Source organism: Biomphalaria glabrata, chromosome 5, assembly GCF_947242115.1.
Source record: "Biomphalaria glabrata chromosome 5, xgBioGlab47.1, whole genome shotgun sequence".
NCBI lineage: Eukaryota > Metazoa > Mollusca > Gastropoda > Planorbidae > Biomphalaria > Biomphalaria glabrata.
In genome coordinates, this window is record NC_074715.1 from 47,572,367 (window position 1) to 47,586,410 (window position 14,044).

At 38.8% G+C, this 14,044-nt stretch overlaps 1 protein-coding gene across 9 annotated transcripts in view; it reads left to right on the top strand.

The window, feature by feature from the left end:
• The window catches only part of LOC106060071 (protein FAM110B-like), a 58,560-nt gene that overhangs the window by 33,818 nt on the left and 10,698 nt on the right, over nt 1-14,044 (top strand). For 5 of the 9 annotated variants that reach the window (XM_056029595.1, XM_056029596.1, XM_056029597.1 and 2 more), the window contains one exon: nt 145-265. In XM_056029595.1, coding sequence (XP_055885570.1) covers nt 145-265 — 121 coding nt within the window. The other 4 variants (XM_056029599.1, XM_056029602.1, XM_056029601.1 and 1 more) reach the window with 4 other exon arrangements.

Consider the following 14,044-nt stretch of genomic DNA (forward strand, 5'->3'; position numbering starts at 1 on the left):
AACATTTAATAGTTTACAATTCTTAAGAAAATGTCACTTAAATTATGCTATATTCTATTATACTAAGCGATTTAACAAATCACAACTATATATTCGTTTGATAGTAACTCACTGCTTCTTGTCTTATTGTGTCTTCCTCAACAGCACAGAACAGAAAGAGCGCCGTGGAGCTTTTGGCTGCCAGCAAGGCTCAATTTTATCTGAAGAGCTCTGTCAAACTGGAACAGCACCAGGACCTGGCTGTGTCAGATGGACAGAACCAAAGGTAAATAGGCTTCATGTTTAGTCGTCAAACCCTGTGTGTGTGTGTGTCTTGGCGCGAGTATCAGAAGTAACTTTTAGGCTCCAATAAACTGCTGGGTCACCACAAGCCTAGAAAGTTTTTAGTATTAAATACAATGTAAAGGCCATAATGAAAAGAATAAGTCGTCAATGTATTACAATAACGACTTGTGTCGTCCGTCGTTGGAAGGTGAGGAGAAGTCTCTAATTTGTGCGTGTGTTGGGGGGGGGGAGAGGTGTTGTACTCTGTTCGAGATTCATTCTTGTTTTGTATTTTACCTTTACCTATCCCTTAGTCTGTTTGACCGTTGGGGCACCATGCACGATTTGTCGACCGTCTTTCTTCATTCTTCTCTGTCTTTTGCCTTAGTTAGAACCTCTTTCAAAGGCACCCCCCGTCCATTCTTTTATGTTGTCCTCCCATCGCTTTCTCTGTCTGCCTCGTCTTCTTTTTCCTGGTACTGTTCCCTGAAGGAAGGTCTTTGCGAGCCCCGTGGATCTTGTAATATGGCCATATATTTTAAGTTTGCCCTTCTTTACAATAATTAGCTAACTATGGCTAACTATTGTTTTGTGTACGCAGACTAATACAATAAAATTGAACAAATCAACTCCTACTTTAGGTTTCAATTCTGTCGTGAAGTAAACATCCACATTTTAGTCGTTGACAAATAAACAGAAAATAAAAATTGATCATTGTGGGGGAATCGAACCTACGTCATTCGCGTTCATTACCAATAGCCTTAGACTGTCTAGAGGGAGTTCCCTACCTGTGGATCGCGACCCACTTGGGGGTCGATTGACGATTTGCCAGGGGTCGCCTAAGACCATCGAAAATATGGATTATTTGTCTATTCTTTTATTGTTGTATGTGTGTGGGGGGGGGGTCGTGGCAGACTGGGGGATTGTAAAAAGGGGTCGCTGGTCTAGAACTTTTATTACTACAATTTCGAATATATTGTCTAATAAATGACAGACGCTCCTTAACAGGAGATGACAGTTACGTCCTACTCGTATCATATGTTAATCTAGTCATATGCCCATTATATCAATACATACAAAACATCTTCATATGCCCATTATATCAATACGTGCAAAACATCTTCATATGCCCATTATATCAATACATACAAAACATCTTCAAATGTCCATTATATCAATACATACAAAACATCTTCAAATGTCCATTATATCAATACATACAAAACATCTTCAAATGTCCATTATATCAATACATAGAAAACATCTTCAAATGTCCATTATATCAATACATACAAAACATCTTCATATGTCGACTTCGTTTTTTTGTCTTTTTCTTCCTTTTTCTCCCCCTTAGACACGCATTCACACTGTACACTTTGACCAACTTCCAATTTTTGCCTTTTCTCTATGGAGCGTAAGCAGTTAGTAGGAACTGTAAGGAAATTAAAAATGGCGGTTTTCCCTATGCATCAAAGGCGTATCCTTAAAGGGATCCTTATCTCTGTGTTTACAGTCCTCATCGCCAGTTTCTGTCCATTTTCGGTTCAATATTATCGTTTTCAAATGTTTGTCCCACTCTCCGTTTGGGGCCCATGAGAAAGCTCTTGTAGAAGACAGGTACGTAAACGTAAAGAAAACTTAAATACAGTGGCGTAGCTAAGGATTTGGGGCCCCCGGGGGGTGTTGACCTCTTTAGGGGCCCTTACGTTTTGACTTTCGAAATCATGGCATGAGATAATGGCGTTATATGTAATGTAAAAACAAATTTTGGATACTCATTTGAAGCCCCCCCCCACCCAAGTGTGGGTCCGGGAGAGGGATTTTCAAATTTGAACCCCTTCCCCCACCCTAGCTACACACCTCTGCTTCAATAGACCACCGGCAGACAACGGGTCTGCATCAGATGTAGAAAATATTCAGGTCGCAGATTGATTTTTTCGCATTGTCACACTGCACTTATTTTCAATCTACGGAATCGAAGACATTGCCATTAGTGTAATGACCGTTTTAATCAACGCATTCCAAACTTTCAGTGTCATACACTTACAGTGAAGAGGGTAGTAATTAGACTGAGACATAAAAACAAATTCTAAGTTCCTGAACAATAAATGAAGCATACATATTACATTTATAAAGGCAGCACTAGGGACCATATGTTGAACGAGACATAAATGGTGAACTCTTATTTGGCATATCAATGCTCTCTCTCCCTCTTGATTTAGACGGTGGATGTGTGAAGGTAAACATTGATATTAAAAATAGAAAAGGAAGAAATATCGGTCGTCGTAATAATGCTTGGCCTTGACGATAAGGAAGCTTTATTGGTGTGCACGCCACGTCTGTTTCCGGTAGTCGAAATCCGATAGGCCAGTTCGGTTTCCTTTTTTTTTTTGCAGACGCAATGGTGTAGTCTGCAAGGGTGAGAAGGGGAGAGAGTACGGGCTTTCCCCGGGAGTAAGTCAGCTCTGGCATATTTTTTGGTTTCGTACAAAACTTTTTCTTCTGTTTAACTTTGGGCCAAAGAGAGAACTGGCAAGGGAAGAGTAAACATGAGACTTAAAAGTCTTCTCGAGGTAAAAAAAAACGCTCGCTACGACAATGCAATGTCCATTGAAGTCTTATAGTTTGTTCTCTATTTCATTTTAAACCCTGACCTGCATAGTATGTAACTGTAACTTGATTCCGTAAACCAATAAGCTTGTCAATTTAGGCTGTTCATTATTTACACTTTGTGAGCGATACATAAGAAAAATGATGTTTATAGTTTTTAGACACAATGATTTTATAATGGAATAATTACTTTTATCTGTAAAATAGCAGAATTTTCAAGTTCGACTTATTTAGGGGACTTTTGTCTGCTATATAAACACTTATGGCCTGTTTTACATTGGACTGAGAACTCTTTTTCTTCATCGCCTTTGTAAAAAAATATTTTATGGAGAAATACGCTTAATAGTATTTTGTAAATAGTATCCATGGAATAGAATGTGCTATATAGTTGTTTACAAAGGGGACAGTGTCCTCATATAACGAAGCTTAAGTTTGAAAAGATACTATCTAGGACTACTATAAAGACTTGAAGAGATAGGAGCATTGCTGGCAGAAGATCTAGAAGAAGAAAATGTAGAGAAAGTCAAATTAATTTGAAAAAAGAAAAAAGCCTACACTTTCCATTCTTTGCTTGAAAACTCGTCAGCCCGCCCACGAACTTTGTACGAAAAAAACAACAACGGACAAATGACATTCTTGAAATATTACAAAAACTGCCTTTTTTTTTTATTCCATCTCCTCCACTTCCTGATTACTGCCCCCCCCCTCCCGCCACTCTTCTGTTACTTTAGGAACTACATTTTATTTTGTTTCGTTTCTATTCATTCAACGGTAAAAAAAATCTATTTCCTTTTTTTTTTTTACTTCTCAGTGTTGTCCCTGATGCAGACGCGAGTTGCTCATTTAGCGGGTTATCTCCCTCGGGACCCCAAACATTCTTTTCACGTGTTTCATTCGGACTCTCCACGTCTGCATCATACCACTGTCTCATTTGGTGCCTGTGTGACGTATTTCCTGTTCCCCTCTCGTTGCTATGGACGCGCAGGCTATATGAAACACATTAATTCCCCCTTTCTGAATGAAGGTTACACAATTTACTTTCCCAATGTTATCTGGCTAAACAGAAATGGACACAATAGAGCCATTATTTATAATAATTATAATCATTACCATCCTTTTTTTGTTTTCCCCATATGGATGACATTTACAACTTCGATAGATGAGGGGACTTCACTCTAAGCAACGATGTGACTGAAGTATGTTATAAGAACATAGGAGGTCATATCTGGGTCAATTTATCCACGTAAAATACGCAACTCTATTGGGTACCTGACTTAAGATCAGGAAAGTAAAGGCTGTTGGTCGTTGTGATGGCGTCATCATACTCTGCTCGTAAATCGTAGGCCAAAGAAAAAGATGACCTTAAAGGCTTAACATCATCTGCCCTATAGACCGCATGGTCTGAAAGGGGAACTTTACTTTGGCGACTCTAAGGTATGGTCACTTGCAGTTCCATGTTTGACAATTTTTACAGCAAAGCTTTGCAGATATCCCGTTCCAATGCTATAATCAAATCACGAATATAATTGATCACTATGTTGTTTAATCTCAAAAGTTTGTAGAAATCGATTCATAGAAAGCTCATCAGATTCTGAAGCCGATATGCTTTTCTTTTTAGAAAGCTTTTATCAACTCTGTCTGTCTGTGTGTCTGTCTGGTAAAAAGTTTGAACATGTTTTTTTCTCCCGTTTCCAATTCTCGGATTTACTGAACCTGACCTGACCTGGTGATTATTTTGTTTGATATCTAAATAAGGGGGGATACATGCTACTTAATGAGAGATGTGGGTACTGATATATATATATATATTTAAGTAAAGACAGTTGGTCGTTCTGCTGGACCATGACATCCTCTATAAAAGGATTTGATCCCCTAATTAAGTTTTGTGACGCTCTTTCCCCCACTTCAGAATTTCAGATCAAGTTGAAATTTTGCAGAATTGTTTATAGTCGATGGCAATACACGAATCTAAAAATTAACCAATTAGTTAAGCAATTAGTACTAATTAATAAATTTTGTTTTATATAAGATCTACACCCTGTCATTTTTAGATAAATAACATTAATTAGCGGTTCTTTCCCTTGGATAAGCCCTTTTTTTATTTTTTTAAATGTAAATTTGTTTTCTATTGCTTGTTAGAGACGTGCTCTTGTTTTGTATTGGTGTACATCTGTACATCGTCATGTTTGTTGGAGCACACATCGTTATTGGTGTGTACATTATTACTGATGCTGTACATTATTACTGATGCTGTACATTATTACTGATGCTGTGTACATCGTCATTGATGCTGTACATCGTCATTCCTGTCATACATTACTATTACCTGACTGTCGACCACCGATTCGCTCTACTTGTAAGGCAGCACTGAGTGTAATCGATTTCTTTTATTAGTTTCTTAATCGCAATCTTCTTACTTAGTCTTAACTTAGCTTTTATAGTATCGGGGAATACATCGATGTTGATATCGATTCAAAAGTATCGCACTGATAGGAATATTGTTCAGACATGTCTTGTGACTAATTGACATGTTTCTTTAGATGTCGTCTGCCTCTTTCAATTTGGTAAACTTCAATAACAAATGAGTATCAAATAGGGGAGAAGACTTAATAACTACATTTGCCAGCACTAAAAAACGACCGAAAGAGTGGCTTAAGGAAATACATTGAAATGTCTTTCTACTGAAATTTTACTGAAACGTGAGCTTGCTTAATTATTAATTTCAACGTAAAGCTTGTTAGTTGTCAGGTTTCTGACACGCTTCGTTGAAGATGGTGATGCTGTTAACTGTAGTGGCTAAGGTGCAAGCCACTAATTCACCGAAGTCGATTGACCTGGCTACCGCTTGACATTTGGCAAGCCCCCCACCCACCAATCTCTTCTCCAATTCTCCAATCATTTACCTTGCAGCGCTGACATTAAAGTAATCACGGATGTGACATTAGCCGGCTCCTCTTACGGGGAGTCTTCAATTGGTTTTCACTTGCGTATGCTTCTAACGTATATTTAGAAGACTCCTCACCCCCCCCCTTCCACTCTCTTACTTTTATATACCTACTATATCCTATCTGACATAAGGGTGACTAGCTAGTATTGAATATTCTCACTCACAGCAGCAAGCATGGAGGATTGATTTTGTACCTTTTTTTTTACATTCTGTTTCTCCTTCCCTTTCTCTCTCCCTCATTCTCTCCTTCTTTATCTCGAGTTTCCTCATTTGTCTCCCCTCTCGTTCTCTCTTTATATCCTTCCCTCTTCCTCTCTCTTCCTTTCACCATCTCATTCTTGCTCCCTTCCTCTTTCCCTCTTCCTCTCTCCTCCTCACTCACCCTTCCTCTCTCTTCCCTCTTTGTCCTTCCCTCTTTGTTCTTCCCTCTGTTTCATTACCTCTCGTTCCTCTTTCATTCCCTCTCTCTTTATTTTTATTGCCCTTTTTTAAAAATCTATCTGCTACCCCCTCCCCCCGAGCTTCCTATTTTCTGTTGTCTAATTTCATTACCCTCATTTGCGGACTCGCCCCGGCTGTGCCCCGTGGCAGCGAGAATCAGCGCCGACCTGCCGCATTTCTTGGAACGAAAAAAAAAAAAGTCCCCCCCCCCCCACCTTTTTTTTTCCTCTCCCTCACTACACAGGCACGCACGCTTCGTCTCGGTCAAGGAAATCTTGTCGAGTTGGCTGGATTTCCTCCCTCCTCTCACCCCCTAAAAACAAAAATAACGCGTGTGCGTAGTGTGCTCTGATCGTGCAAGAGTTCGGTTTGTGGATATGTCTGTGCGATTGAAACTCGTCATCGATAGTCCAAAAGTACTCGCGTTTCTTTTTAAGCGGTCATCCAAAAGAATGCTCACCCGGAATTGATCAGGGTACCGCTTCTGTGTTGTATTGATCCGCTCAGCGTGTTTGTGTCAGGATTAATTCTGCTCACCCGTGCCACAGCTGGCTGTAGTGTGGCGTGCTCACGGGGATCTAAGACTCCGGTCTTTGGGATGGCCAGTTCGACCACCTTCAATCAGAATGGAGATCTTTTTCCACTCTAAATGAGGTATCGCCATATTTACTACGGTATTTAATGTTTTGTAGTCGACACTAGCCTTCAATCAGAATGGAGATCTATTTTCACTCTAAATGAGGTATCGACATATTTACTACGATATTTAATGTTTTGTAGTCGACACTAGCCTTCAATCAGAATGGAGATCTATTTTCACTCTAAATGAGGTATTGCCATATTTACTACGATATTTAATGTTTTGTAGTGGACACTAGCCTTCAATCAGAATGGAGATCTGTTTCACTCTAAATGAGGTATTGCCATATTTACTATTAAATGTTTTGTAGTCAACACGATCTAAATTAATTTCTAGCGTGAAATCAATCTACGACATACAATAACTCGATAATCGAGGTATTGCTTGACTTTTAGTATAGGCTCTTTTTCGTTGTTGCTCTGCTGTGCTGTGAGGTCATGATTATATAGAAGTTTTAATAATTTAAGTATTGATTTGGTTTAAGTCTTGCGTAGGCTAGGCCTTACAGTTGGAACATAGATAGCAGTTCAATGACGGTGATCCTAAATATCCCAGATGGATGATTGCAGTCACAAATAGCGCCGCCTGAACGGTGGAATGTTGATTTAGCCCTCCAGAAATGCTTATGACATCATTTATGAATTAGTATAGTCTTCGTTGTCTATAGATCTACTGTATCTCTAATTAGCATTGACCATTGGTCCTCAACTTTTTAACTTCACCGTGACCACTTTAGACATTGAATAGGTAACACTTTCAGTAACCTCCCCACCCCAAATTTGAGAGCGAACTAGATCTAGTTATGGCTTAGATCAGCGGTTCTCAACCTTTTATTCTCGGCGACCCCTTTTTACAATCCCCCACTCTGCCGCGACCCACACACACACACACATCAAAAGAAGAATTCACAAAAATAATCCAAATTTTCGATGGTCTTAGGCGACCCCTGGCAAATCGTCAATCGACCCCCAAGGGGGGTCGCGACCCACAGGTTGAGAACCCCTGGCTTAGATTATCGTGTTTGCGAGAGATAGGACCTTCTTCTGGCCGGTCCAACTTTTTTTGTGTGTGTATCGATTGTGTTTTGCAAATAATCAAAAACGACTTTTATCTTATTTTAAAACACATTAATCAAAACTGTTCGCTTGCAACTGAGCTGCGCAAAGGACTGTTGATATTAAGTCTTAAAAAGAAAACTTAAATACAGTTTTGTATGATTACCTTTGGGGTAGGGGGGATTATCTTCCTCTGTGACTCTGATAAATGATACTGAATGTTACTTTCTTGTCTGAGAGTTGATGTATATGAATTATAGTTTCTTGAAATGCGATCCACGGATTCGTAAAATCCGCGCAGTGGTAATTTCTAAGATGAATTTTGTATTCTTTAAACTTAATCTATAGAAAAAAAAATATTATCTAGTAAATTTTACTCTCTTATTAGTTATAAATTCTGATGTTGCTTTCAAAATTTAACTTCATGGTTGCAATGGTTGAAAGAAAGGACTAAGTCACTAAGACTAGGCTAGTACCTTTACATGGGATGATGGGACTGTGAAATCATTAGTACTAGTGATGAAGTTATCAGTTGGACTAGACCAGCGGTTCTCAACCTTTTATGCTCGGCGACCCCTTTTTACAATCCCCCACTCTGCCGCAACCCCTCCCCCCCCACACACACATACAGCAATAAACAATAACAATTCAAATTTTCAATGGTCTTAGGCGACCCCTGGCAAATCGTTAATCGAGCCCCAAAGGGGTCGCGATCCACAGGTTGAGAACCCCTGGACTAGACAGTTCCAAGAATTATCATTTAATTTTGTTACAATACGAGTCTAAGGTAGCATGAATTGAAAGTTTTACTTTAAAAAAAATAATCCTGTTTTATTGTCATGCTCATTCCCTTTTTCCCGAACCTACCTGGCATAAAATGCAATGAGGTCAAGGCTAAATCTATCTATCAACAAATCAGTGCTAGTTACATATTTGCATGATGGAAATAAGATGACAAGAGATGGACATTATTAGAAGAGATTGAAGCATTCTTTTAATGTCCTTTGTTTCCTATTTATTTTTTTCATTCGTCTTTTTATTTTCTTCATTCGTCTTTTTTTCTTCCTTTAAAAAATAATAAATCTTTTTCTATTCACGTTTCTCAGCCAATTTGACGTCACTGCACGTGTTAGAATAGAATCAAAGTTCTAGTCTGTAAACGAAATGTTTGTAACTTTTGTTCATTACTTCGCATTGGTTAGGATGTTTAACATTACTTCTAGCCTCACTTTTGTTTTTAACGTCTGCTAGATCTTGACAACATCGAGGACTGTGGGATATCTTATCGTCCCCAGAAAAAAAAAAATCGTTTTTTTTTTCTTTCCGTTTATATGGAGTTTTTTTTGTTTGTTTTTTTGTTCTTCACTTTATCTCAGGACGTTTACAATCTTGGTGAAATTCATAGTTAAGGTCTTAATGTTCTTCTTGAATGTAGTGTAGCATGTTGTCTGTCCGAGATGTATGGGGAGTGAGTTCCAAACCTATGGTCCGTGCACTGAAAAAGCCCGCAGACAGTAGCTTTTGAGGGAGATGCGTGGCACCACTAGAAGCATATGGAGTAATCAGTTCGCTAAGGTACAAGGGTATTTCTTGATTATAGAGACACTGATGACAAAGTGAGATGACGTTTGTTTGTTTCTTTTACCTGTTTCTGGTGTTACTTCAGAGTTGAAGAAAATATACTTCCTAGTCCAAACCTCCTGCAGGACGATGGGGGATGGGAACGGGCAGGGTTGGAACCAGGGACCATCGATAGTCCAGCGCGCAAACCGCACGACCAGGCAGCCACCCTGGTCGTTACATGTATTTCTTTATTGATTAATTATTTAGAAAAAGAAGACATCTTTATCAGCCAATGTTTTCTATTTTAACTTTTCGATCTTTTTTTTCATTTGCCCCAAATTTTGTAGTGCTCCCTTCGCGTCACGTGACATCGGCCGACTTTCGCTTCCCCCCCCCCCCCTTTTTCTGCTAGATCCTTCATAATGTTTACAAAAACTATCAGTTTTCAGACATTGGGTTGTCCGTGCTTGCGTTTATTGGCTGGAAGTTGCGTGCGTTCGAGTGTGTGTGTGTGTGTTTGTGTGTGTGTGTAATTAGGTCTCCGCTGTATCGCCCAGCTATTTGATTTCTGGGCCTGCAGCATTACGACATCGATCGCTTATATCCATTTCACTCCATCCCCTTTAGTTGCCCCCCCCTTCCCCCTCCCTCAAATAGCCCCCCCCCCCAACCCACCGCCCACCACGTTCCATTTAATTAAACACAAATAAATTTTCAGCCCTACAGAAAGAAATAATTCTACAACGTAATAATAATCATTGTGTCCTTGCTCCTCTACATGGAGGAATGATCAAATTCTGCCAGACATTAGAGAAAACATTAAATCTCTCCTAGTGGCTCTAGTTCAGGGTCAGTTTTTGGGTTGTCGTGACTGATGGACTTAACAAAGCATGAATCATGGCACGTTAACCAAGTATCCCAGGCAATCTTTTAAGAGATAAATGCCATTTTCCCGCGTTGTACGTGTCGACATAATAGTAAGTCTGCTGTTTACTGATAAAAAATAAATAATAAACGCTATTAATATTGACCACATCGTACCACTGTCTCATAATATATGAAAACTGAAATGGAAAACAAAGAAAATATGGGAACCTAGGCTTGGAGCGTTTATGGAAGTTATCTAAAACAACAATATTGTTATATCAACCGAGGGGATAATGACAACTGACCTCACAGATACTTTCAAGGCCTTTAACATTCCTAAGAAGATTCTCGTTGCCTGTCAGCCACAGGCAGCCACATCAACGGAATATTCCTCAGTGGAAACTGTTAAAGGGACTACAATGAATTGATTTCCGTAGGACTATTTGAGCAGCGTTGTTCAGAATTCCCTGCAGCTTGGCGTGTTTGTCATCACAGTAGTCAAGGCGGAAGAATATGAATGCCGCAGCTAGATTTTGCACTGTCTGCTTCTGGAAGGTCAGCAATAAAATAAGTTACAGTTGCCAACTTCCATAAGCCGAGCATCCTTACAAGATTTCGAAAGGGGTATTTCATAGGTCAGGGCTGATTGTATATAAATCTTCAATAGATTTCAAACGAACTTCATTCACTTTTTCTACCGAGCAGACGTGACGAGCAGTCATGACGGGAACAAAGATAGGAGACCCGAGCATGAGAGATACTTTTCAACAATACATCTATTTCTTGGCCTTCCTTGTGTATATAATAAGGCTTGCACATTGATTGCTGTCCTGCTAGTTGTATCAACCAGTTTTCTTCTGTATTCTACAGTCATAGACAATGTACTCTACACTTAGTCTACAGCCACTTCAGAAATTACAACAATCTTTCTTTTGAAGTATTAATCCACATTTGTTTTGGAACAAAATGTATGAATATTTTAGTTCTTTGTTAATATATTTGATTAGAACGCAATTAAGGAATGGGTGGATACAGTTTAATGTATATATAACATGTTAAGTCGTGGCCTAGGGACAACCATTTATAGTATTATTTATATTATTATAAAAAGTAGTCTACTAGTTATCTCCCCTTAACTCTCCCCCCCCCCCCCAAAAAAAAAAACACAAAAAAACTTTTCATTCATAAATCAATATTTTTCGTTTAATTATCAGAACAAATGATACGATCGGTCTACCGTAATGTATAATTAAATTATATTTATCATAAACATGTATATCAGATAGATCTAAGAAACATAAAGACTGTTTTTTAATGATTATATATGTATAATAAATGTATAATAAATGTAAATGTTTACCCTCGCAAAGGCTGCCTAGAGAAATCCTTTATCGGGACTGTATTCAAATACAATAAAAACGCACAGAAAAACATATTTTATGGGTTAACGGCGGAAAATAGCTGTATCGATTAATTCTTTTCCCGCCATTCATATCACTTCTCTTGGCTTCTCTGGCACGGTGACCATCTTTTCATGCAGTTTTTTGTTCAACTGTCTATACCAGAGAGAATCAAGGGAGGAAATAACTCTTAAGACGATTACTAGAGACCGGCTGAAAAACTCTAAAATTGATACGCTGATCGAACCTTCACTTTCTCTTCTAGCTAAATCTCTGTTCCCAAGACATAGAAGCAAAAATATAGACTGGTCAGAGAGACATTTTTTATTCGCTAATTTTAAAATGTGATCTTAATCGATATTAATAAATAATACACACAATGACCCGGGATTCTGTGGATTCACTGTTCATGAATCAGAATTAAACTTGTGATCTTTGTTAAGTACCTTTATGCTATACTTGAAAATGTATTGCGGCTCATATACATATATACATATACTCTTACCATACAAAATTGTTTAACCTTAACATACTTTGGAGGTAAATAACATAACATATAATGTGTACAGTGGTATTTATAAAGTCATATACCGGTAGGAAAGGTTTTAGGTAATAGACACCTAAACTTTCTACCTTGTTGATGTCCAAGGGCTGAGCCGAAGGCTCTTCGAGCCCTAAGTTTGAAAAAAAAAACCTGTTTGGACGCCAAACAGTAAAAAAAAAAAAACCTGTGAGAACACAGTTCTGTTTGAGAGAGACCCGAGTCAATGCCTATGTAAAACATTGCTGTTTCCAATGCCTTTGGCCCCCGACGCATGCTTGGCTGCACATAACCGAAGGCCGAGGGCACCGGGAGCCTCCGCCATTTTCCTTCGTTGTACCAAGCTAGCTGTGCGGTACCCGCCATTTATGTAACGGTCCCTTTGAGGAACAGTGCATGGATGTGGGACATGTTCGTGGTGTAGTACCAGACTCACTGGTCCCAACTATACTGGGCTTGAGTTCTGGGTTGATTTTCCCGGGCAATTACGAGTTTTTGACAGCGGAGAACAATCTAATATACCGGTAACGACGAAAAACGTATGGCGGAAATACTGCGCCTGGGAAACTTCTTTCCAACAGTCCACCAGGAGTCCACTCAATAGATCTACATTGTGTGTGCACTACATCTTTAAGTGGTCCCGCCGTCTCCCCTTTGTCCTCTTTCGTCGTACTGGCTAACAAAAGGGAGGGAGGGGGGGAGGGCCTTTTGTTTTCCCAGAAATGTATAAGGGGGTAAGCATTATAGTCCCATAACTCATGGTTAGAAGGTCTCCACTCCCTAAATATTGATCCGTGTTGCTAGATTCATGGGGAGAGAGCACTTAGAAAAAGGGCCGGTGATCACCCTTGAGACTATCTTCTCTCTTCCTCTGCTATTCTCTTATATATATATATATATATATATATATATATATATATATATATATATATATATATATATATATTAGCTTTTGGCACACATGAATATCTGTAAACCTCCCCCCCCCATATATATTTATATTATGTTACAAACGCCTTTTCTTTATGTGTATAGGTATTTATTAAGTTACAAGCGCCCATGAAAAGTATTAATTTGTTATTTGAAATTTCTATTTAATACTTGTATGAGGAGTTTATGTTGCACTGTTTAGTAGTGTACGTCACGTTTCTTATAATCTGCTATTACATTACCATTGTCTATGGTTGTCCACTAACTCATCGCACAGATTGTAAAACGGATTTTACCGATATACATCCATTGTTTATGTCCAAAGCCGTGAGGCAATGATTTGCCCCATTCTTTAGCTGGTTGCGACAGAGTTCATCATTTAAATTACTAGATCTATGGGCTGACAAAGGCCATGATGGCCATCTATCTGTTTTCCCTTTTGCTCGTACATCTCTTGTGTAATTATGAAGGGCTACTTCCCTTGGTTCGATAATAACTTAACCAGTTACTTCCTTTGTGTAATAAATTACAAGTTACCTGACTTAGCTAATCCGTACATACTGAGAGAGAGAGGAAGGTATTACCCACATTTATACGAAACTATATGTGTAGTACACAAGCCAACCAATTTCACACCAAAAACACTAGCGTAAATGTTCAAATGTAAGCCTGGTCACTTCTCACAGTGTATTGTCACAATTACGAATCTTCTTTTCTCTAAGCAAGTCGCACACAGTTGCTTAGATGCATTTTTATTCCAACTTAAATTATGTCACAAATGTAGAT